Source organism: Tenrec ecaudatus, chromosome 14, assembly GCF_050624435.1.
Source record: "Tenrec ecaudatus isolate mTenEca1 chromosome 14, mTenEca1.hap1, whole genome shotgun sequence".
NCBI classification, from domain to species: Eukaryota; Metazoa; Chordata; class Mammalia; order Afrosoricida; family Tenrecidae; genus Tenrec; species Tenrec ecaudatus.
In genome coordinates, this window is record NC_134543.1 from 23,671,096 (window position 1) to 23,698,121 (window position 27,026).

Consider the following 27,026-nt stretch of genomic DNA (forward strand, 5'->3'; position numbering starts at 1 on the left):
GGTGTGGGGAAAGGAAGTGGTGTTAACAAACCCAGGGACAAGGGAGCAACAAGTGATTCAAATCCATGGTGAGGAGGGTATGGGAGGCCCGGTAGGGCGTGACCAAGGGTAATGTAACCAAGAATAATTACTGAAACCCAAATGAAGATTGAATATGATAGTGGGGCAAGAGGAAAGAAAAAGGAAATAGAGGAAAGAGCTAGGAGGCAAAGGACATTTACAGGGGTCTAAATAAAGTCGTGCACATATATAAATATATATGAGGATGGGGAAATAGATCTATGTGCATATATTCATAGGTTTAGTATTAAGGTAGCAGATGGACATTGGGCCTCTGCTCAAGTACTCCCTCAATGCAAGAAAATTTTGTTCTATTAAACTGGCATTCCATGATGCTCACCTTCCCCACACAACCACTGAAGACAAAGCTGGTGCATAAGCAAATGTGGTGAATAAAATTGATGGTGCCTGGCTATCAAAAGATATAGTGTCTGGGGTCTTAAAGGCTTGAGGGTAAATAAGTGGCCATCTAGCTGAGAAGCAACAAAGCCCACAGGGAAGAAGCACACCAGCCTGTGTAATCACGAGATGCCAAAGGGATCAGTTATCAGACATCAAAGAACAAAAAATCATATCATTGTGTGCTCACCTTCCTGATACGATTGCCAAAGTCAAATGGGTACATAAGCAAATGTCGTGAAGAAGGCTGATGGTCCCTGGCTATCAAAAGATATAGCATCTGGGGTCTTAAAGGCTTGAAGGTAAACAAGTGGCCATCTAGCTCAGAAGCAACAAAGCCCGCATGGAAGAAACACACCAGCCTGTGTGATCACGAGGTGTCGAAGGGATCAGGTATCAAGCATCAGAACAAAAAAATCATATCATTGTGAATGAAGGGGAGTGTAGTTTGGGAACCCAAAGCCCATCTATAGGCAATGGACATCCACTTACAGAAGGCTTGCAGAGAGGAGAGGAGCCAGTCAAGGCACAGTGTCACAACAATGAAACATACAACTTTCCTCTAGTTCCTAAATGCTACCTACCCCCCCCCCACACTATCATGATCCCAATTCTACCTTACAAATCTGGCTAGACCAGAGGATGTACAGAGGTACAGATAGGAACTGGAAACACAGGGACTCCAGGGTGGATAATCCCTTCGGGATCAGTGTTGAGAGTGGCGATATCAGGAGGGTAGAGGGAGGGTGGGGTGGAAAGGAGGAACCGATTACATGGATGTACCTATAACCTCCTCCCTGGGGGACAGACCACAGAAAAGGGGGTGAATGGAGACATCAGACAGTGCAAGATATGACAAAATAATAATTTATAAATTATCAAGGGTTCATGAGGGAGGTGGGAGCAGTGAGGGAGGAGGTAAAAATGAGGAGCTGATACTGGGGTCTTAAGTGCTGAGCAAGTGTTTTGAGAATGATGAGGACAATGAATGTACAAATGTGCTTTGCACAAGTGTGATAAGCATATGATCCCCTAATAAAATTATTAAAAATTATTATTTTTTAATTGTAAAAGCCCCTCTTGGTTTGTGGGCCCAGGAGGCTGGATATGTCCCCTGGCCCTGCTTTGCCCCCTCTGCCTTAGCATGATGTGCTGGTATCATGGCTGTCTATCTCAAGGCCATTGCACCTGAAAAATGACCTGGGTAGGTGAATCAAAGAGTACGTTTCTGAGTCCTCGCTAAAAGAATAAGTGAAAGTTGGTATATTTTAAATAATTTGATAAATGAGGGGAAGTATAATTCTGAGCAATCAGGGTCCTTAGCGCCTCAAACACCCCACTGTTATCCACAGGTAAGAATGTGGTTGGGTAGAGTAGCCTGGATCGCCGCCTGAAACCATCCAAGTGTGTCTGATGGCAAGCTCTTATTTATTCCATCATTTTCTAAACTGTGGAATTTAGGATTGGTTACTTTCAGTGAAGATTTTCAAAGAAAATCGAGGATGCCCTGATTCAAATCACAGCTCTTTATTTACAGTCCTGCAGAAAGTAAAGTGTTTCAAGTGTCAAGTAATGATTTCCATAAGACTGTGACTTTCAGTTGGACAAGGAGTTGTTTGGGGGGAGTATTTTGTAAGTACTATTATGATGTTGTTATCTCTACATACAGAACTTTTAAAGCTTCATTTGAAATTATAGTCCTAAGACTGTTATTTTGTAGAGCTATTAGTATATTTGTAGTACTTTCCCATTTCTTTAAGATAAAGGAGCTTTCCAACTTTTTCTTTTCTTTACTCGCCTCTCTCAAACAGCGGAAGCCACTGTTTAGACATCTACCTTGGGAAGAAGCTAGTCAGACCGCAGTGACAAATCAGAGTGAAGCTCAATTTGAAGAAAAAGCAGTTAAGTATTTCATAGGTAGGCATATGTAGGATATTGGAGCTTAATAGTGAAATTAAATCTGCTCTACTTTAGGACATGCATGTCAGCCCTCAGGTACGTGCCGACGCACTGTTACAAACTAAGTTTGAGGGCTTTCTCTTCGAGGTTCTTTGAGCATAATAGCAGTGCGCTATTGATACAGATTATTTTAGATTCGTTTGAAATACCTCAGCCCCCTGTCTTTTCTTTTAGGACATCTGTCATTATAGTAGAGAGTAATGGTAATTCTAATGTAAGTCAAACCAAATGAAGGGGAAATCCTAACTCATGCCAGCCAGATATATTATTTGGAGACTAGCTGTTCATGTGGTGATTTCCCTTCCCAACAGCCCCTCTGGTTTGAAACCGTAAGAGGCACTGAAGACCCTGAAGGGATGTGAGAATGGCAGGGTGGGGGATGAGGGTTGGGAGCAGGGCGAGAAAGATGGCCGCCAGGGTATTATTCTGAAGAACATTGAGCAGGGTGTTCTGCATGCCAATTAGGATGTGGATTATTGGAGTCACTCAAAAGTACGCAACTTCATTCCCAAGGTGCACAATTTACTTGTGTTAACCAGTAACTCAGCCAGGTGACATGCGTGATAATTAACTCTCTATCAAGTGATGTAATCCAAATACTCGGCATAAAGGATCTTGGGGTAGTGGGTTCTACGGTCAAGTGAGTTTGCTTTTTAACTTTCTTCCCCTGAAGCCCAGAGACATGCACCTGTGAGAGAATCGAAGGTGATGTCCGCCTTCGGAAGTGTCCTTACAACTGTTCAGTTTCATGACAGGCAGATACACACCCCTTCTCAAGCCTGAGGCTAAAAGTGTGCCCTATTGCTGCCCACAGGTTGTGTAGGACAGAAACATATTCGTAAATGATACCATCATTACCATGGTCTATGGCTTCAGAGCACAATGGGAGCCATGGACTTTAATTTCCTTTTTCATGCCAGTCCTTGGGGGGGGGGGGGTATGGTGTATTGATTTCTGGGTTATTAGTTTTGGCCACAGCTCAGCCTTTATTCCTGTTCTTGTCCGAACATATCTGTTCGGGAAGAGCCAATCTTGGAAATCATCAGGCTGTCCTTTGCATCGCCGCTCACCACCATCGTGGTTTTTCTTACAGCTCCAAATAATTTTCAGTTGTTTCTCAATTCAGATATCCTTCACCGAAGAAACGCCATTGTAACCTGTTGGGGGCAGCTTCCCTGGAACGCAGTCATGCCAGGAGAAAGATCACTCTATTTGCTTGTGATGATTTCCAGTGGGCACAGACCTACCTGCACACCCCATCACACTTTCGCTTTCAAGTAGGGACCTTAAAGGAAGTCTCCATTTTAAAGTGTTGAGTAGGGGGGTGAGGGTGGGTGTGAAGAAAAGCCCCGCACTTTGCTTTGAGATCTGAAATACAAAGGGTCATTCTGAAATTCTTTATTACTAGAGTCACACAGCTCTCTGAAGTGTTCACAGGACCTGTAAACACAACCCCCTCCCTCCTGGCCCAGGCTGCATTTCCCACTTCTGAAACCATCCAGGAGAACTTCATTTCCATTTCTTTCAAGTCATCTTCCTCCTCCAAGCTGTCTTCTCTCCTCGCCTCACAAACCCAAGCACATGGCTGCTCAGAGTAACTGCTGCCTCAGCCGTTCCTGAATGGGCTCCAGCTGAAATGGAGGGGCCTCATGAAAACATGTCTACCTGCAAGTACGAGCGCAGACAAACGCTTCAGAGAACAGCAGGCTGCCCGGGGTTAGAGCCCAAGCGTTGATTTTGTTCTTAACTTGCCATGTGAAAGACAGGTAACATTACTGAGTCTCCTCCTAGGCTGGGACATGATGCTCTCATTGTTACAGGCCTTCCGGTCACTTCTGACTCTTGGGGACCTTACATATAATAAAACACAGGACCCAGTCCTTCCCAGTGTCCTTTCATGTGTGAATTTATCGGTGTGGCTCTGGTGCCAATCCATTTCATTGAAGATTTCCCAAGTTTTCAGTGTCCATGTACTTTACCCCCACCAAGATGATATGTTTTTCCAGCACATGATCCATCCCTTTATACTGTCTGCTATAGTTTATTGTGTCAGCCTGGCCGATAAACACAAGTAGGATTAACTGAAGGGCAGAGGGATAAATGGCTCAGTGAGCCTCACCTTGCTTGTTCTGTGCCTCAGTTTAAAGGGGTACACTACCTGTGGGATGCCTAGCCTGTGGACTGTGTCGCTGTAAGTTGAGGTCTCTTTAAGCCCACAAGATTGGAATGTTCATCTCTGGAGCTGGGGACCGACAGTTTATGACAGTTGGGGACCTGCCTTGCTGTTTGCTGCCTGGATATATATAGCCCAGCTCTCTCTACAGAAGGGGACTGGCAGCTGGCAGCTCTCAAGCCTTGAAGGACTGCTAGTGTCTCACTGCTTTATAATTTAACTGTTAATTTCTTGTATTATCTATCTGTATATAATTTAACAGTTTATTTCTTGAATTATATATCTATCTTTATAAATATATTTATATATATAATTACTAGCAATCTGGTTTGTCTCTCTAGAGAACCCTGTCCAATACACTGACTTTCCTTGATAAGTCCAAAAAAAAAAAGCTGTATTTTTGCTCAAAGCAGGTAACATTTTTAGACAAAAACCTTGCCGTGCTTTTCTTTTCATTATTTCTGTTGTGTTATTGGTGGCTGATCTGAAATGGTACTATGAGCAACTATGAAATGAATTCACAGAGCTTGAATTCAGGTCTCTGAGGATGGCTAAGTCAAACTCCAGTGATTGGAATGCTATTGCAAGCTGCTGGAAACCTTCTCTGTTAGGAAATAGCATGAAGGTTTTATGTATGGACCGCGGAGGCATTTGGTATCTTTAAAGCCAACTTATCATTCCATGCTATGTTTTAAAGGTTTGTTTTCTTTTGCACGTCAGCAATAAGGTTGCCTGCAGTGTCATTTCTCTTCATATTCTCATTTGTTTGAAATCATGACGTGTTACGCCGATTTTTTGTTTTAGAGAGAGAGAATAAAACACTTGAAATTATTTTCTGCTCATTTAATTTTTTAGATACCCACTGGAAATTTGTTAAATGGAGTTCGACCTGCATGTCGAAAATGCCTAGGGAGGAAATAGTACAGATTTCCATCTGTGCACTTGATCTAGTAGCAAGTGAGGGGTGAGTTCTGCTGTTCAGGGCTGGTGCCGACACGGGGAAGAGCAGGCAGTAGCACCCCTCTGGGGAAGCAGAGTGCGGATTTATTCCTCCAGGAAAGTCTTTGTGCTTTCAAATGCCGATAGATGGCTTGCCTCTAGATTTGTCTTTTTGAAAATTATGTGTCTATTATAGCCCGTCAGTTCCAGAGACGTTTCCAGAATTGTTCTATACTCTTAAAAGCATCTTTGATTGGGGAGGGATGGAGCCTCTTGTTAGGTTTTATGCCAGTATTGTGCTTTTTGTAGGCCAATGGATATAGTTAAAACCATCTTAGAAAATGCTCCACTACTGTAATGAATTAAGTCCTTAAACTGACCAGAGGCTAAAGAGCCTGAGGCTTTAGACCGGTAGGCTTTTCTGTTCTTCTCTAAAATAGGATGGATGAATCATTGTAGCTAATGGATTGATTCACTTGAATCCCATGAACTGTAACGACCAGGGATTCAGATACCAAATGCAATGGTCCATGTAAGGCTCATTTCCCACCTTAACCTGCAAATATTTGCCATCAATAATACTAATGGATGTGCCTTGGTTCATTCATGTAGTGTAATGTCGCTCCCACGGTGACCAAGTAACAAACAAATATATACAACTGCAGGCAAGTCATGAGCTTTATCATAAAATCTAAACTATGGCTTTTTAATATGCTTCTGTTGTAGGCTGTCTCCCACATATGTCTCTCCCTTCTTGGTCTGCCAAGTCCAGAATAAATTAAATGTGATGCTTGGCAGCATTATTTTCACTTTGAAATGGTGTGTGTTTAGTTATTGATAGGAACAGATGTTAGTCCTCTCCATTGTAACTCAATGCAGTGAACTACATATTAATCTAAAGTAATTGTTTGTTGACCTTTTAGTTATTTCTTACATTTTATCCTCCTGAAGTAAAATGCAAATATCATGTAAAAGGGACTGTTTAGTCACAAAAATAATGATAAAAATAGCAATCAAAAGTAACCCCCCCACACACACACACACAAAGGACCTTCTTTTTTCAAACTATTTGAAGGGAATTCCTCCCTTGATTTACATTGAGCCTTCCACGCCTTGGGCCCTGGGGATCACACTGGTTTCTTTCTTTATAATGGGTGGTAATTATCTAGAAATACTTCGTAGAAGAGCAATTAGTGGACTAAGTTTAGTGAACTGATGTGCTTGTGTAATATTCTGTACATCTGATTTCAGGTGTTTTTATTTGTAGTAAAAAGACTTAGAGGCCCATGGGCAGGCTTTTTGGAAAGTCTGTGACTCTCCTACAAGAAGCTATAAAATTATACCTGTGCGTTGTCTAGAATGTACATATTCCTGGGAAGCAAACCAAGTGTTCATCAAATTCTCAAAGTCCATAAATACAAACATATGAACCATTGAATTATTACAGTGCTCGGAAACATCATGCTTACAGTGAGAGTTTCTTCATTGCTTCTGGGACCATTAGCCCTCTCCGCTCTTCCCACCACTTGACCCCACCCCCTATCCTGTTTCCATCCCCAAACATTGCCAGAGGTGGAGGTGGGTAAGGTGTTGAACCTGCAAACTGAGCTTGAAGATAAAATCTGTTGAAATGAAAATTAGAGATTAAAAAAATGATAATACTGCAACTATAGCCCTAAGGACAGGTGGTGGGGAAGGGGACTGTAGTTGACTTTGATGTGGTTCTATGTCCATTCTAGAATATAAACTGGGTTTTCTCTTTTTTTTTATGAACTGTGTTGATCCCAAAATATTAGCTTAACTTAGCTCTGTTTTAATAACAAGAAGGTGATAGGAACTACACACATATTTTCTTGGAGAATTAGGATTTATAGTAGATTGATTCTTTTGTGTATAGGATTATGATATTGTCTTCCAAAAGCATAAGCTACAACCACTTAACTTTTTCAAAATATATTGTAAGTTTTAAATCCAAGCAAGTAGTACATTCAGAAGGACTGGGATTAGTTTCATTTATTTTTAGCCTACAATTTAGGCTTAAAACAAACAAAAATCTCTGTAGTTTCAAGAAAGTTCACTAATTAACAATAATATCTGCTCTCTGTTATCTGCTGTTGTAGATAGGTCATTTCAGTGATTGACATTCAGATTAATGAATGTGTTTCATTTCTGCTTAATGTCTTTTAAAATATATTCCATACATCTTTACATGGAAAGCCAAAGCCAAGTGAATTTCATCCAAGTGTATTATTTACTGACACTTATTATAACAAAATGAAGTCTTTCTGATCATTTAGGTCTGTAATCTCACAGACTAGGATCTTTTGAAATTAAGAGGATCGATGGTGACACCGAAGTTAAGTACCTGGCTGGTAACCATAACGATAGGGTCGAGCCCACTCGCTCATCTGCAGGAGGAAGATGAGGCAACCCGCTTTGGGAAAGATTGCAGCCTGGAGAACTCTTGGAGGTGGTTTTCCTCTGTCCTAAAGTGTTATTCTGCGTCAGAGTTGACTTGATGGCAAGGGCTTTGCGGTTTGTTTGGGTTTTTTCATCTTAAGTAATACCAGCCTACACCTACAGTGTGGGAAAAACTCTGTTTGTAAATAGGGCCTATAAATATTTTCAGCCTTCTAATATGGTTTCTATAAATGTGAGACCGCCCAAAGGCTGTCTCTGTCTATACATGGCTTTTTAATAAGTAGTTCTATTCAGTCTGCAAAGGATGATAAACCATTGCTGAGTGGTTTTGTCCCAGATGCACTGTGAATAAAATGCCGAGTCACTGCAGCGCACAGCCCCCTTGTGGCATCGTGTGTATTTGTTATAAAGTGCTCAAGTGTGACAAGACATACATCACAGGACAAAATATCAGTTATCTTATGAAAATCATGGGGATGAGCGTGAGATCCTCTGAAGTATGCCAGCAAAATGCAATTAAACTGATTAAAATGCTCCAAAAGCTCTGCTTTGGGATGGTTTCGCATTAATACACTCCTTTTTAATTGTTGCCCATTTAGCCAAACGTTGAAAGGATAAAAATGCTCAACTCAGTTACTCAGTCTGAGTCCTGTCCTCTGGGTTTCCAAAGCCAGGTGTGAGGATGTAGGTGAGGCTGAGAGCACCAAGTCAATGGGAGCCCTGAGTGTCACGCGCCTTTGGGAGTCCCTACAGGACCACCGGAGAGCTGAGCTGAGCTGAGCTGCTCTCTGCCCCCTTTGCCTCCTTGTCCTGATGAGGACAAATGATTAACAAATTTGAGGAAGCAAAAAGGAGATTGCTATTTGAAAGACTTTTCCAACTTCATAAGGCAAGACGAGAAAAAGAACAAGGTGGCTTTCCAATATCGTAACTTCACTTTGACCCCCTAAAGTTAGCCTCCCTTATTTAAATTTCTTGGGTATAGCTACCACCACGGGAAGAGTTGAATATAACCATCATACATATCCCTCCCTCAAAAAAGTATTATCATCTGGGCAGTATTATTATTTGTGCTGCTTTTGCCTCTTTTAAAACATTCTCAGAGACTGTAGGTGGTAATGGTCCATCTGGAGTCAGCATTGGCCTAGCTGTTTCATTGACTTGTCCTGCCAGTTCACATAGTAATCTTTACTGGTGAACTTATTCTTGTGTCGGACCCTTGGCCTCCCTGTGGGACCACAGTTGAACTCTGTACCTACTTGGGCTCATGGGCTACATTCTGAAGGTGGGCTTTTGAGAGTCTAATTTTTGTGAACTGTTCCCCCACCCCCACCCCATGGGTTGTAACTATTGGAAACTCACTCTTGCATAGTGCTACAATAGTCTTATTGCTGTGATTCATTTATTCAAATATATTGAATCGTTGCATGCCTTTATGCAGATCAATAATTTTACCAAGGCATAGGTAATAAGATCTAATCCTCTTGGTGATCATTGAATTTATGGTTTTTCTCATTAAACCGCATCATGGTGGACCTAATACTTGTTGAGACGAGAGAAAATGTGGTGATCTTGATTTTTTTTTTCTTTTAAGGAGATGAATCTGAGCAGGAATTTTCCTCTTTGTTAAAATATATGCTAAGCGAGACTAGATGGAAAACTTGAAAATTAAGTAAAGATGAGATATTTCTCAACATCTTTGGTTTTATAATGATACATTATGCTTTCTTTGCAGGACCGTGTAATGGCGTTAGAAACGGTAAGTTGGGCCATTTTCTTTATCGTTCTATCAGAATTGCTCTTGACTCCTGTTGTGGATTTCAGAGCCCTCTACAAAGGAAGCCATTCCAGAAAGCATTTCTAAACCTAAGAGTGAGAGGGGAAAACAACTGAACTGTACCTGAAAGGTATGTGGATGCAGTCTTTTAGAGCAGGAGAAAAAAGCAAAACAAAAGAATCCCACCACTCAAAATAACCCAGTGGGAACATATGCAAATGGTTACTGCTCTGTCTCAGCCTGGCCTATGTCAAGATGTGCTAATTTAGTGAAAACTCAACATCAATACCTTGTATATAATTTTTGCATTTCTCAATCTCCAAAATGACTGGTTCAGAATACACTGAGACAGGGTTACTATCTATATTTTGAGATCCAAGTTTTTAACATTCATATTTTTTAAATTCTCTTTACTATGTCCAGAGACATGACAGAAATAGGACAGCCGCCCCCGCTTCCCCCGCCTCCACCACTCCCACCCCAGGAATCTTACTTGTAGAATCTACTGTTAGGAAAATAATATTTTAAATTTAATGGATGGATATAAAAGCTATGTCAATACAATTTTATTGCAAAGTATTTAATTTTTAAAGAAAAACAGGACAGATGGCTGTTTGGGATTAAGTAACGGTTAGGTAAAGTATAATTCTTCCACCCAACATGCCACAATGGATGAAAAATGTTTACAATAGGATGTTAAATAAAACTATATTCAAGATATAGCAATGGGAGTCATTTAATTATAATCATAGGCATATGGAAAAAGCATAGAAGAGAATGAAAGAACTAATGTAGTGGTTTATTAAATAAGAATTATGAGTTGTGATTTCACTCTTTTCTCAGTTTTATTAGTTACACTGCTTTATTCCTCATTTAGTTATATTACTTTTAAAAATAATAATTTTTAATAATATAAGCTATATAAACAGGAGAGATAATAAAACTGTTGTATCACCATATGACAGAATACAATTCAGCAATAAAAAGTCATCATTTTCAAAAAGTAGATACTTCTATGTAGCTATATAAAACAAAATTTTAAAAATATGTAGAACCACATGGAAATCTTGATGTGCCGGTAACTGTTGAATCTGCCTATTTTTTTGTGTAAGAAAAAAGGCCATGAAAATACATAAAAAGAGGGTGGCTATTTTGGTATATTAGTGTTTTTATTTTCTCTTTTTGTTGTTTTAATTATAAGACCAACATAATCCTTTAAACAATAAGGTTAATAAAGAATAAAGTGTGGTTTTTTTAAACTCATTTTATTGGGGGCTCTTACAGCTCTGATCACAAACCATATATACATTCATTTTGTCAAGCACATTTGTACATATGTTACCATCATCATTTTCAAAACATTCTCTTTCCCTTCACCCACTTTTCTGTTGTCCATCCCCCCAGGGAAGGGGTTATATGTAGATCATTGTGATCAATTCCTTCTTTCTGCCCCCCATCTTCCCTTTAACCTCCTGATGTCTCTAGTCACATTATTGGTCCTGAGGGGTTTGTCTGTCCTGGATTCCCTGTGTTGTGAGCTCTTTTTTAAAAAAAAAAAATCATTTTATTGTGGGCTCATACAGCTCTTATCACAATCCATATATACATTCATTGTGTCAAGCACATTTGTACATTCGTTGCCCTCATCATTTTCAAAACATTTTCTTTACTTGAGCGTTTGGTATCAGCTCCTCATTTTTTTCCCTGTCTCCCTCATGAAACCTTGATAATTTATAAATTATTATTGTTTCGTGTCTTACACTGACCAATGTATCCTTAACCTACTTTGTTGTTTTCCATCCCCCTGGGAGGGGGTTATAGATAGATCATTTTGATTGGTACCCCCTTTCTCCCCGCACCTTCCCCTTCCCCTCCTGGTATCACCATTTTCATTACTGGTCCTGAGGGACTTACCTGTCCTGGATTTCCTGTGTTTCCAGCTCTGATCCATACCGGTGTACATGCTCTGGTCTACTCAGATTTGTATGGTAGAATTAAATCATGATAGTTGGGGGGAGGAAGGGGTGAAGCATTAAAGAACTAGATAATAGTTATATGTTTCATTGGTGCTATGCTGCACCATGACTGACTCATCTCTTCTTTGTGACCCTTCTGTAAGGGGATGCCCAATTGTCTGCAGATGGACTTTTGGTCTCCATTCCGCACTCCCCCTCATTCATATTGATATGATTTTTTTGTTATGGGTCTTTGATGCCTGATCCCATTGACACCTCATTATCACACAGGCTGGTGTGCTTTTTCCATGTGGACTTTGTTGCTTTTCAGATAGATGGCTGCTTGTTTATCTTCAAGTCTTTAAGACCGCAGACACTATGTCTTTTGAATGATGGGCACCATCAGCTTTCTTCACCACAAATACTTACGCACCCATTTTGTCTTTTCCTCTTGGCTGCATTGTCCCACCAAGCATCCTACACCCTCACCATCGATTTTAGATCACCTGTTGCTCCCATGTCTCTGGGTTTGTTAATACCCACTTCCTTTCCCCTGCTTCCCCCTTTCTCCTGTCCCCTGGAACCATCAGTCCCATTGCTTTCTCCTCCGGATTGTTGATCCAACCTATCATATCTAGATAGACTTGCAGAGACAGTAATAAGCACACACACAAAAATAAGACAAAGCCAAACAAAACAATAAAGAAAACAAACAAAGCCCCCAAACAACAACAAACCAACAATAAAAAAAAGCCTATAAATAGTTTCAGGTCTGTTTGTTGACCTTTAGGAGTGTTTTCCAGTTGAATTTGATGGATTCAAAGTCTATTTTTGGTATTCCCTGAGGACATCATTCCTCTGCCCACCTTGCTACTCTGTTACAAGCCCGTAGTGTTTCGCCTCAGTGTGATGGGATCAGATGGGACCCAATTCCTGCACTGTGTCTCCAGTGTTGTCCCCCGTAGTGATATGGGTCAGTGAGGGATGTCTAGTCTGTGTCTCATGGTGAATCTGGCCCTATGGTCCTCTATCTCTGTGCATTGGCTGGTCTGAGCAGGAATATCATTCTCAGGGCTTGGTGGGCCAGGATGTGTTCCACTCTCTCTCCCTCCCTCTTCGTTTGCTCCTGTGTGCTCTGATCAGAAGTGACCCTGTCCCTGAGCTGTAGCTTCAGTGCTGTCCTCTGAAGTGCATTCTTGGGGACTGGGGGTGGGATGGGGATAACATAGTTGGGATTGGAGCCAGCCCTGCTGACCTCTCTATGGGTTCTGCATCCCAGCATGAAGCAGGGATGTTGTATTCACATCTTGGTGCACCGGGTTGACGTCTGGTCCCTCTTTCCCTCTCCTGTGGAGATATAAATGATACCCTGCCCTTGGGTGGGTTAGTGCCCATTACCCCGCAACCCATGTTAAGGTGAGGAAAGACACCTTTACAGAGTGTATGCCATGCGGTGCAACCAAGTGGGTGTGTTTAGCAGGAGTGGTATTGTCGGTAAAGCATTGAACAGCGAACCCAGTCGGTGGTTAAAACCCACCAGGAGAAAGGGGACGTTGTCTACTCCAGTGCAGATTTCAAAAACCCAAAGCAAACATGGAGCCAAGTCGATGCCAAATTATAGTGACCCTATAAGATAGAACTGGCCCTGTGAGTTTCGGACTCTACGGGAGTAGAAAGGCCCATCGTTCTTGCCTGGGGCCGCTGCTATTTCCAACTACTGACCTTGCAGTTCCCACTATTGCCACCAACACATGGAAATCCTATAGAGGTCACTGTGAATCGGAATCAACTCAATGGCAGTGCGGGGACACCACCAGGTAATTAAGCTTCTCCTTACATTCATTCACCTGGGCTACTTAGAAGTACACGGACCTTCGCAATGCCAATAGATCGTTCATGTAAATGAATGAAACTGTTTAGTGCTCATTCACGTATATTTACTTACTCTTGGGAAATACCTTGCCACGGGACTTGGTTCATAAATTACATATTCTTCCAGAGCATTGGTTCTCAACTTTGCTAATGCCATGACCCTTTAATACAATTCCTCATGTTGTGGTGACCCCCCCCCCCATGATAAAATTATTTTGCTACTTTATAACTATAATTTTGCTACTATTATGAATCAGGGGACCTCTGAGAAAGAGCTGTTTGACCCCCCTCCAAGGGGTCGCGACCCACCAGTTGAGAAATGCTGTTCTATAGGCTTGACTAAAAACTGAATTTTAGCCTTCCCGGATCTGAGTACACTGTACTGAATGCCATTCATCCAACATTAGCATCTCACTTTTTCCTTCACCAGTAAAAATGACCGTAGTTGTCTATCTTATCATTTCATTGTGAACTTAAGAGAAAATGCTTGTAAAACTATTGAGGACCACGTAAATGTTAGGTGTTCATTACCATTATGTGACTGATTTTTATTTAATCTGAATTATAATAATATACCATGTGCAATTGAAAATTTTAATTTCATGGTATTGTTCCTTAGATTTCTTAGCTGATTTTGTTTATTAAATCTTTTAACTGACAAATTTACTTTGAAATAGAATCTTTAGTTATTGGCTTATTCTTAGGGTTCCCCTAGGAACAAAGGTAAAAAAGAAGCGTCATCGTGAGAAAAATAAAATTGACTAAATGGGCTGGATTCTTTGCAGTGGCAGTTTTCACAGGATGGCTTTAATTTGAATTATCATAAATAAACCATAAAATTAAAATTCTTAGTAATAGCATTGGTGCTCAAATATTATGAAGTCTTTTAGTTCTTTATGACATTATAAGGGATAAATTTAATACACTTGGTAGACTGTACAACTGGTGAGCTATTTTATAGTTCATAAAATCAAATAGGCTTAAAGTGATCTCAAGATCATGTGCTATTATCTCACCACTCGGCACTGAAATGACAGAAAGCATTGGTGGTCGGGCTGCAGCAGGTTGGGTGAATGTTAAGAAAGATTCCTAAGATGTTACATTTAGAGGATATATGATGGCAACAGCGATCTTCGAAAGTTTCAGCAGTTTTAATATCTGAAAACAAGATCATCATTGTCATAGCACGAGGCTTGATTTGACTTGTCCCCAATTGTCTGTATTTGCTGGAGTTACAATCATGTGCTCATTTCCCTCCCTTCATTATCAGGCCAACACCTTGGATCAAAAATTCCATTTTATTAGTAAGTGCACATCTGAGGCTCTGAAAAATGCCTAAGACATAGAGGACAACCAGTCAACATTTGTAGAATGAATGAGTGACTACTGAACAAACAATTTCAGCTATTCACACAGCTCTCTATTTAGGAACAAAGATATAAACAATACCAATCTAAATCACTGAGGGGAAAAATTCATCTGGAGCAGCAATTTGTTTTTTTTATGTTCTGGTCTGTTTGATCAATATTATATTTGATGTTCCACCAAGGCTCTAACTACCTCTCATTAACGACTCAGTGTTAATGTGAATTCTCCAGAGAAGGAACCAGTTGTAGCCAAAATATAGCAAGTTGGTTCTCTAAATAAAGTTAAGTGATTACCTAGGGGGAAAAAATTCTTAATTGAAAATAAAGCTTTGGCCTGATGATCTCAGCCAATGGGTATTTCTTGTGCAATATCTTGACATTGTCCAAGCCCTAGTGGCATAAAGGTTATGCATTGGGCTGCTAACTGCAAGATCAGCAGTTCAATGCCTCCAGCTGCTTCTGGGGAGAAAGGGCTTTCTACTCAACAGTTACAGTAATGGAAACTCATAGGAGTGGTTCTACCCGGTCTTACAAGGTTGCTATGTGTCAGCATCAACTCCATAGCAGTGAGTTTGGTTTGGTTTTTTAGAAATCTTCAAGTTTATTGATGATCAATGAAGTCATGAAGCTTGTTCAAAAATGATTAAAGAAAAAACAGGGCCAGACTAAAATATGGTGTTTGCACAGTAACCAAATCATATAATATCCTACTTCACAGAATGTATCATGCATATGAAGCAACACATGACAATTTTGATTTTTTAATCCAATATCTCTGAGAAAAATAAACAGATTAATGTGAAACTAACAAAAATATAAAATTCATAGAAATGAATCTAACAATAATGAAAAGTGAAAGCGAGGCATAGAGAAGAAAGACAAGGTGGTTCTGAAGAAAAACAAGTCACAGGGAGTTTTCCTAACATACATAAAAACTTATTGATGCTAAGAAATTTAAGACAGAGTAGTCTCAGCATAGGACTATATCAGTGGATGAATAGAATCAATTAGGCAACTCAGAAATAGAAGGTATCCCATACTCCTAGTAGGGAAGTAAGGGCATGTTTTGGAATGGATTGTATTGGGAAAATTGGTTTAGAAAAAGGGAAATTAGATATGTATCTCCTATCAGATACAAAAAAAATGAGCAAAAGTCTGAATGTGAGTGACAGAGTCATAAAACCTTTAGAACACAATATAGTCTGTGTTTAAGAATTAGAAAAGATACCAAGAAAAGACCATAAAGAAATGACTGACAGAAACAACCACATTAAAATAAAATTTTCTGATCTTTTTATAGGTGTTGAATCTAAAAAGTTATCAGTAAACCATTGTCACTTAGGTTTTTCTTCTAGAAATTGTATGATTTTTTTGTGTCTTACATTTAGGCCTATGATCCATTTTGAGTTAATTTTTAAAGAGATGTTAGATCTGTATCTAGATTTTTAAAAATGTGTATGTCCAGCATTATTTGTTGAAAAGACTACTTTTTCTCTTAAATTGCCTTTGATCCTTTTGTTATATAGAAGTTGAATATATTTGATTGAAGGATCTATATGTCTATTTTGTCTCTACTACCACACTGTTTGGATTAGTTCAACTTTCCTGTAAGTCTTGAAGCGAGGTAGTGTCAGTCCTACACCTCTTCTTCAAAATTTTGTGGCTATTCTGAATCTTTTGCTTTCCACATAAACTTTAGAATCAGTTTCTTTATATTCACAAAATAAGTTCTGGAACTTTCATCCAGATTGTGCTGAATCTATGGATCAATTTGGGAAGAATTGACATCATAATAGCTAGTCTTATTTGCAATATATATGTCCATTTTTTAATCTTCTTTGAATTATTCCATCAGAGTTTTATAGTTTTATTCATATATATTTTTTTCAAAAACATTTTATTGGGCATTAATACTGATATCATAACTTTCCATAGTTCAGTCACATCAAGCAGTATTGTGCAATTGCTACCCCATTCAGCTTTAAACCATTCTTTTACTTTTTATATAGCTATACCTCTCATTTTTAAGAAATTAAGTTGACAGACTATAAAAAGAGTTCAAAGAAAAACCACAACTACAGTAGTTGTAGCACACATAATTGACCACGGATTTGTATCCAACTTATATTACTTGCAAAGCAATAAGGAAAAGAAAGGTGACAAAAATGTACAATTGAAACAAAAGGCAGGCCGCGGGGAGCAGGGAAAGGAATGAGGGAGTTCAACTGAAGAAATACAATCTATGAAAAGATACTGATCTTCATGCCAAATAAAGCCACAGTAATTGCCATCTTATTTAAAATGTAGGTATACATTTTATGTACTTTTTAAAAAACAATTTATTAGGGGCTCATACAACTCTTATCACAGTCCATACATATACATGCATCAATTGTATAAAGCATATCTGTACATTCTATTCCCTAATCATTTTCTTTTTTTTCTCCTCTTTTCTTTTTTTACATTTCATTAGGGACTCATACGACTCTTATCACAATCCATACATATACATACATCAGTTGTATAAAGCACATCTATACATTCCCTGCCCCAATCATTCTCAAAGCATTTGCTCTCCACTTAAGCCCTTTGCATCAGGTCCTCTTTATGTACTCCTGTATGTATAAGATATTTTACCATGGGAAAAACAAATTGGAATGGAATTGAAGCTTGTTAGCAGAACTTTCTGCTTTCCTGTGAAATTATTGACGCTGATCGACAGCGGTGGCATTATCCGTGTTCAATAGCTGTCTTCAAACTAGGGCAACACCGCCTGAGAAGAGTCTTCTGGGGCGTATTCAGGCACACACATATGTTTAGGAAATATGTTTTAATGTCCTCAACTCTATATGCACTTTTTTTTCTTCCTAAAATGCCTCTGCTTTAAGAGGCCATATGACCTTTCATAACTGACCCCCTCCATTGAAACTTTGCACTTCAAAGAATGGATGACAACCAATGTAAAGAAAACAAAAAATCCTCACAACCGGACCGATAGTAACATCACGATAAATGGAGGGAAGATCTAAGTTTTGTTTTGCTTGGATCCACAATCAATCCTCATAGAAGTGACGGTCACAGGCTCAAACACGCGTTGCAGGGGGTCAGTTACGCTGCCTCACAGACTTCTTTAAAGTGCTGGAAAGCGAGGATACTTTGAGGCCAGTCTGCAGCAATTAGGTTTTAATGAAAATATATTAAATGAAATAAAGGTATCAAAATGTAATGAAACATGTATCAAAACTATAGTGATAAAATAGTGTTCAAATTAAGGGTTTCCCCACCTCAATTCTTTCTGTGTATTTTAAGTTAAATAAACTGTCCCTATGTAAAAGAAGCTAAAAGTCAGTAATTTGATAAATAATGCCTTTTTTATATACCCCCCAAACAGAAAGGGAATGACTTTAATTACGAAATCACGATCCTGTGGCAAGTCAGGTGCTTTCCTAGTCCTTGCTTTTGCTCTCAACGAAGTTGCAAGAGGATCTAATCGAGCTGAAGGGTCTTAAAGTTAATTTTGGATGACAGAGCACTCTGGAATATCTGCCATAAAACTAGCATTGGAAGAAATCGTGGGATATATTGCCTTAACAAAAGTATTTCACTTAATGCACTCTTTCATATGAGCAAGACTTCTGGGTGACTAAATTGATAGAAAAAACAAAAATTAGCACTTCCCCATGAATACATGAATTAATTGAGAGTAGAAGAGGAAAAGCTATCTCCATTCCACTACGAGATGTCCTTTTAGAAGTTGTTTGTTGTTTTTCTAACATTTCTCATTCACTGTTCTTTCTCAAAATGCACTTAATATTAATTCAAATGAAAACCCATAAAATATATGGTGAGCATTATTGTGACAGGAAAAATTGAATCAACTCATATATTTATATTGATGCACATACACACATTTTTTTCTACATGGAAGTACAGTTAATAATAGATTTATAAGTGAAAATATGTTTTCTTCTGGGATAAAAGTATCTGGGAGAAATAAAAATAATTTCAAAGAAAAGGAACAATAGAAAAAGGGGAATTTTTTAAAACTGGATTTTTAAAAGTTACTTTATAAGAGGACAGTGATAGAAAATTGATAGGTTAATTTTATATAAGTAGTATAAGAGTTTTAATTTTAAATGACCATATTTATAATTACACAAACTTCATTCATTATATCTACCTAAACTTATGATGAAAAAAATTTAGTAGATGACTCAAAATGTATGTGTGTTGTAGGAGAAGGGACATCATTGAAAAATGTATTTTAGTGTATATCTAGGTGAATCATTGAAAAACCTTTTAAAAGGAAATGCATAATTATGTTGTTTCAATTTGTCAGCATTTTATCTGCTTTTAAAAACACAATGACTTAAATTTCCCTTATTTTTTATGTAAACATATAGAGCTCATGTAACACATAGAAGGTCCAACCTGGAGCCACATTTAGAAAAATATAAGCAAATACGGCTGTGTTGGGAAATTAGGAAACAAGGGAAGCTTTTATGAATATAATTTACATTTTTAAAGAACCTGTTAAAGCTTTAGCATCCTTTTCGGATCCTTTTGTTTGCTCACATTAGCAGGGACAGACTTGAACTAGGCACATCTGTCGATGTAGAAGTCCTGGTGTCCAAGAGTACAGGAATATGTGCCTGGGTCTCTAATGACAGTATGGGACAAGGACACTCTATCTGCACTCACTTTACCCTTGTGTGTCAAAGTGGGTAATTGCTGTTGGGGTTTTGTTTTTCACTTCCTCCCTTTCCTATATTTCATCTAACATTAATTAAGTGTAGTCCTTCTGTGTATGCAAACCACTCCGTAGGCATATCAATCATTAAGGGAAGGCCGTTGGTCTTTGTCATGGCACCAAATTGGGCGCTGGGGCGTAATTTCGCAGTAAGTGGACTGAAATGAGTTAATATATTTCCTAAAGTGTCTCTGACTTACTTAAATCAGGCCGCATGACTGTTAACATTGTTTGCAGCGCCTCTTCTGCGGCTGTAAGGATCCTGAAGCTGAGAGTAAAACTTGGCCTTTATCTCTTTCTAAAGCCAGAACTTGTTGTTTCGAAAACCAAAGATCAAGCTAGGTTCATTTCTGGTTTGGCCAAGGCTTATGAGCCTCTCATTGAAGTTGCCTGAAAGGTTCAGTCAGACTGGCTTCACCCCAAATAAAACGCAGTGTGCTCTGTACGGTTTTGACCCAGAATCAGGTGAATCTCAGCAGTTTTGGCTGGGCTACATTGTAAAATTTTGGATTTGTTCAAACTTGACACTTCCTGGGAACCCATTCAAACTGAAACCGGAAAACGGTTTCTGCACAAACCCAGTCCTAGCCAGTTCTGCCAAGTTTCCCACTGCTCTGTTAGTCTACCTTCTGTATATTCGCATCGAGGGCAAACGGAAATCTGCTCATGAATCTCTCATGAGGGACCTTGGTTGAAACAATCTAGACATTCTCCTTTCGCCACCTTGTCCCCAAATAGAGCCAGTATTCTGTGTTACTATTGAAATATGTATGATTTCCAATAATGGGGTCATCTTCAAAGGGTTAAGTTTTTCAAACATGACTGTGTGTTTATAGTCAAATGAAGAAAACACTGCAAAGACAAGCGGGCTGTTTATGCAGAGTTGCAACCTTGTGGCAGAAGGTGATGACCAACTTAAAATGCAAGACTTCTTTCAGCCTGGGGGGGAAAAAGGGTTTCTTACAGGCCTGTCAAATTTTTCATCAATGTGGTGACATCGGGTAGGCCTCCCGGAGCACTTGCATAATGAGTGCACTTTACCAGCATTGGGAGAGCTGACTGACAGCTGGTCTCACTGCCTTCCTTGACGGTCTGCTCTGTGCGCCTCTTCTAAATATGCTCAATAAAACCATGCATTCTCTAGGTTTCCAAGCGCCTGTGGAGATAACACGAGCGTCTATTACAAAACATAAAGGAATTATCTTTCTGAAAAAGATGGTACATATGGGACATGTTTTCTACTAGCTTTTAGAGAGCGTGTCTGTTGAAATTTCCAAGTCACGATGCATTACTTGTCAATAGATTCTAGAAAGCAAAACATTGGCCTAACAACCTACCTACAGTAGGTGAGAGAAGGGTATGTATACATATTCCTGAAGTAGCCTTTAAATGAAAAGTTGATTGGGGGATTCTACAGTTTGTGGGTTTAATTTTACTAAAAACATTTACATTTGGCTGAAAATTATTATAATTTAAAGATAGGAAGAGAAGAGATTTTTGTATAAATTATCTGGGTAAAGGTCAGAAAAGCTACTCTTGTGATACATTTTCGCCATAACCAGGCGAAAACTTGAGCAAGTTTTTTTTACCTCTCTAACACTTCTGTTCACTTATTTTCCTAGGACTGAAGTAGACTAGATGGCATTTAACATCTCCTCCATCTAACAGGCTAATCTGAAGGATTAAAAGCGCAATCTTTACAAAATATCCAACTTGCCAATGATTACTGTCAAGCTGTGTACCATAGAATCTTAGAATGGATATTTATGGAGACACTGCCATATTTTAACACTGTTCTACATCACGCAACAGACTAGGTCCCTGCTGCCATAGAGCTGGAACTTTGAATGTTAGAAAAGAATCATTGAGATCCTCAAGGAGGAAAAAAAGAAAACCCAAACAGAACTCTGTCGATGCAACGTCTGGAGAGAGAGAGCGGCATGCTAGGACCAGGAAAACACAGGCTTCTTTCCACTGAACGATCCTTATGTTTGAGGAAGGAGGGTCCTGAAGACTTGAATCAAGGATGTGCTAAGGGTTTCTAGTGAATGATACACTGGGAAGGGGAAAGAAAACTAGCAACTAGCTCCCGTATTTACTCTGATGAGGGCAATAAGTAGACTCACAAATAGGGCACTTTTTTACCCCCACTTCGACTCTATGCCAGGAAGGCATGAGCAAGTAAATTTTACAAAGCAACTTTGACCTAGTTTTCTTCCCTTTGACTGTTAAAGAGTTGATGTGTCCTCGTTGCAACACTAGTGAGGCTCGGTGAGGTTCAACACCTCCATTGATCTTTTTCATTTTATGCCTCGGCACTACATCGCTAATACCACTCACATAGCATGTTTATAAACTTTGTTTAGGGCTTTTAATAAACTTTGATCTTAGATGAAAGCTTGGGAGAATATAAATTGTCTTTACTAGCGCTATTAATATAAATAACCAAAGTGGTCTCATGTTAATTATTTAACATTAGGGAATGCCTTCAACCTATCATTGCCCCAGTTATATTATATTTGAACATCAAACAGTAAAAGGCTAAGCCATCAAAATAACCCTTCTCTCATTGTTCTCTTTAGGCTCTGTTCTTAATTGTTCTGCATAGCGGGTCTTCCATAAATGATATCCCAGAGCTCCTTCCTTGTGTGTGTGTTCATGCATGTCCATTTCCCTACTGGTTTCTGCCTATTTGTAGCTATTGTGAAAGCCACTGCTCTCTTTATTAAATTGCCATCTGATATTAACTATATAATACAAAGCACATTAATCACAGACAGATTCACTGGCTTAAAACCCTCGGATTCAATGAAGAACTGCCTTTCTGTCCTCATCAGAGAAGTGCTTGTTTTTATCATTTCTTTTTATCCCTATCTATCATTTCAAACTCAGACCTAGTTTTCCATCAAGCACCTTATGAGACATTAGTTTTTCCTTGAAGGAGCATATATTTGCTCCAGAAGGGTAGGCTTTGAGTAGGAGGGTAAGGCAAATGCCAAGGAATCTCCAAATGTGTCAGAAAAGGATTTGGGTTTGATAGACTGGGAGTTAAGCGTCTTGGCTTTTTCACTTACGTTCTCTGAGTCTAATTTTTTTTACCTTACTTCAGGTGCCAGTTAGCCGGTCCAGAATCCATCAAATGATAAGTCCTCTAATTTAATAAATTCTAACAACTTGGTCAATATTTGAATATGCTGTCTGTGAAAAACACTTTATTGTAAATTAATCTACTAGGGAAATTTACCTTTTAGTCAATCTGCTTTGGATTATTGATTAAAAATATGTAAACTGGCTTCTTAATCTCGCTCTTCTCCATGTACTACCCTCTGCTCCGTCACATCCATTACCTTTTATTAATTTATCCATCCAACATGTGATAACCAACTCCTTTATGCAATCGTATGAAGCATGATCCCTTCGAGGCAGCCTAGGATAGGTACTTCATGAATCTTTTCAAATTTCCTATCTCACCCTATATCCAGTCTTGATTTGTCCGTTTTAGTTGTTGACATTGATTTTTTTTTTAGCTTTTATTCTTTTATCAGATTCTTCTTTGAAAAGAAGGGGTTCCTTATTTTAAAACTAGACCAGAATTTAATCTGTTTTGCAAGTACCATATAGATGAGTTCTTGGTGATCAAGTTCTATTGAAACATTATTTCCTGGGGATTCTTTTGAAGCCTAGTGGCATAGTGGGCTGCTGACCTCCATGTTAGCAGTTTGAAAACAGCAACAAGCTCCCCCAGAGAAAGGTTCTCTAGTCAATGTAAAGCTGCGCGTCAGACACCACAAGAATAGTTCTCTCTTTTCCTATAGGTCATTCTGAGTTGGATTGATCCTACGGAAGTGAACTGAGGGTCCAAGAGATTATTTGATCATTCCTATCGATGCATCTCAGCAGTTGTGGAAAGCATCGGAATGACCTGAAATTCGAAGGTTGGGATCCCATAGGAGGATGTTAGCATCATGAAGTAAACCTAAACCCTCCTGCTCCATAACCTTACAGTGATCTCCTGTGTTGCCCAAAGTGTATCAGGCAACTTGCAGGACCTGGGGTTTGGCCTTCGTTGCCAGCTCTCAAGTTTGTCTGCCCCAGTTTCATGGCTGCTGGCGAGAGACAGAGACAAAGGACTTTCTTACTCACAGCTCAGGGCCCTCACGGTTTCCTTGATCCCCCTCCTCTGTGCCATCAACTCTCAGGGGGCAATCTGGAGGCAGGCCCAGATGGATGCTGCACAGAAAATAAATTTGTTTTACAGTTGAGTGAGGAAACTCTTAATTTTAAAAAAAAGAGCTACAAGCCAACTTATCCGCCCTTCACGGCAGAAGGAGACATTATCTATTTGCTATCTAAGCACCCTTAAAAAACTTAGTCGTGCCCAAAGCAATCAGATGACGCGAGCAGTCCCATGAGCATGTGTCTTCCCAACGAGCACTGGGTCATCATTCAAAGAAGACAAAGCCCTTTTTTAACTTTTATTTAGCCTAGGTGGGACATTCAGAATTGTTCATCCTCCCCTATAACAACAAAGAATGGAAACTGAAAGAAGAAAGCATTTCCGTTATTAGACGAATTGGAGATTGAAGGTACGGAGACAGCAACACGCTAGACTCTGATGGCGACATTGACTGAGTGAAATGTCAGACTATGAGTCTGCACATGATGATCTCTTTGATGAATTTTCTTAAACTCATGAGTCATTTAATGAACAGTACATAGCTAAGGACAGAAAAACAAAGAGGGTAATCTTTAAGTAGTTAGTTATTACAGGCCTTTCGTAGGTGGTATTTTGTAACTGGAGCCTGGACCAGCCTGTTTTGCTAAAAGACTGTGTCTGCGCACTCCTTTGAAATGTAATTCATGTGGTTCACAAGTAGGTAATGATGAAAGAATACAGACATGATGGTAAGGGGGAAGATTTGACATAGAAATGAAAATTTTCATTGGATTTTAATTGTGGTACAATGGAATTTCTTGATATATCTCTTCTCCCCAGGCCTCCATTACTCCTACCATATGATTGGGTGGCACTATGTTTGGTATGCAAATAGGGGATGTGAGGCCCCAAGGGAATTGGTCAGAGAATGTGGCCTCACAGAAGCAGGAACCAAGAGGATCCCGGGGAGCACCAAGGGAGAAGAGCCACTAGCAGAGCACATTCTAGATTTCTGTTTGAGGTGGAGGAGGCTGAGGCCAGAGGCACCAGAGACGCCATGGCATGTAGATCATGGGGCAGAGCAGAGGAGCCAGGGCAGAGCAAAGGCTGAGGCCAGGAAACTGAAACCGAACAGAGAAACATGCTGGCTTCCAGCACACAGAGACCAAGAGACCATGTGGCTCAGCAGCTGAGAACCAGAGAGAACTGGCTATTAGTTGAGGAAGTTTTGCTGTGGACTAATGACTGTCTTCATCGTGCTTGCTGATCCTAACTTGTGGTAACCTGTAAACTGCCCTCATAAGCGCCATCAAAAGCAAAAACCAAACTCATTGCCATCGAATTGATTCTGAGTCAGAGTTACCCTACTGGACAGGCTAGAACTCCCACGGTGGGTTTTTGAGACATACTCTTGAAAGCCCCATCTTTTTCCCTCCGAGAAGCTGGTAGTTTAGAACTACTGACCTTGTGGGTAGCATCTCAAAGCATAACCAGTAGGCCACCAGGGCTCTTTTTGCAAACCACCATAATTGGGACTATCATCTGTGAGTTCTTGGTAGCCATTTTCATGGATTAATGGACCCTGGAGAAAGGTAAGAGCGCCGTGGGAGGAACGGTTAGTGTCCGAAGAGAGTAAGGAGAGATGGGAAGGTGGAGGCCTGTCTGACCTTTGCCTCATGGCAATAGAATTTAGATTCTCCTTGGATTCTCCTAGCCCAAGGAAGTCAAATGTGGACCTCACACTTTTTTCATGTTTATAGATTTTAAAATTTAAAAAAAAACCTACAAAGAAGTCAAGAGTATGATCTTCTCAAATAAAATTGGAGTCTGTCAAGGTTTTTTTTTAAGTGTTCTGTTATGAAGATGTAAATGCAATACAAACCAGAAGTACTATTCTAGTAACTAAGAAGTACTAATTCTAGTAACTCTTGAGAAATAGAGTTAGAAACAAGTCAGTATTTATGGAATGAATGTTTCCCAGAATAGGCATGACAGGTTATCAGTTTGTCTCATGCTGCTGCCCCAGCTTCCGAGTCACACGGGGGTCTCGGAAGTGCTCTGCTGGTGGGCTTCTTTTGTACTAAGTCTTCAAGGTTCTCCCTGCCTCTGAGATGACTCACTGTGTATACCCATCAAAATGGAAAAACTGACGAAAACCAAAACCAAACCCACTTCCATCCAGACAGTTCTGATGCTCAGCAACTCTGTCTAGGGTTTCCACGCCTTTGCATGTCTTTCTGAGAACAGACAGCCTTATCTTTCTTCCGAGGAGCAGAAAGTGGGTTTGAACCACAGACCTTGTGGTTAGCAGTCCAAAACTTACCTGATAACTCCACCAGAGCTCCTTTAAATAGACCAATCCCTTCATATTACTCCAGTATGCTGTATTTGTCTGACCCTACCCAGTCATTTGGTGAGAATGACAAAGGTAACTGATAGAGAGCCATACCATGTAGTACAACCGTTCCATTATTTGGTTTCTTTATAAATGGATCTCTAGTGGATCCCATGTGTGTAAATTGCCATTAACATGCTCAAATAATATAATGATTAATTTAATATATGAAGTCCTCATTTATATTAGTACTTTGTTTGAATTCCCTTCAAGTTTAAGGGAGAAAGAGTATCTACATTGCTATACATGACTTTAAGGTATGTTCCTATTTCAGCACTCCCTATGAAATAACATATAGTAAAATTATCACCTATGACGTACAACTAAAATCAAGGGGAAAGAATAGAGCAGAAAATAACAACATAGCGTACTTCAAATTTGGTCTGTCTAAAACAGCGGTTCTCAGCCTGTGGGTCATGACCCCTTTCACAGGGGTCACCCGATTCATAACTGTAGCAAAATTATAGTGATGAAGTGGCAACAAAAATGATTTGATGGTTGGGGGGTCACCACCACATGAGGAACTGTCTGAAAGGGCCACAGTATTAGGTATGTTGAGAACCCCTGCTCTAATATGTCTCATGAGTGCGCTGTCTGACATACCTTGAGAGGAGCAATAGTCCTCAGAGGAAAGCAGTGGTATTTTCTAACCATGTAATCTTTTGTTTCTACTTTATTTTATCATTTAGAGTTAATTCCTAGAACTCCTGAGCTCCTGACAGGCTTGTATGCACTTCACAGGTCATGCTTAAATATACCGTATATACTCGAATATAATCCGACCCGAGTATAAGCTGAGGTAC

General features: G+C 39.6%; 1 protein-coding gene across 2 annotated transcripts in view; it reads left to right on the forward strand.

Annotated features, from left to right (window-relative positions):
- Positions 1-27,026, forward strand: part of CEP128 (centrosomal protein 128) — a 472,711-nt gene that overhangs the window by 398,303 nt on the left and 47,382 nt on the right. For both annotated transcript variants that reach the window (XM_075531496.1, XM_075531497.1), the window contains one exon: positions 9,687-9,710. In XM_075531496.1, coding sequence (XP_075387611.1) covers positions 9,687-9,710 — 24 coding nt within the window. The remainder of the gene's footprint in view (positions 1-9,686; positions 9,711-27,026) is intronic.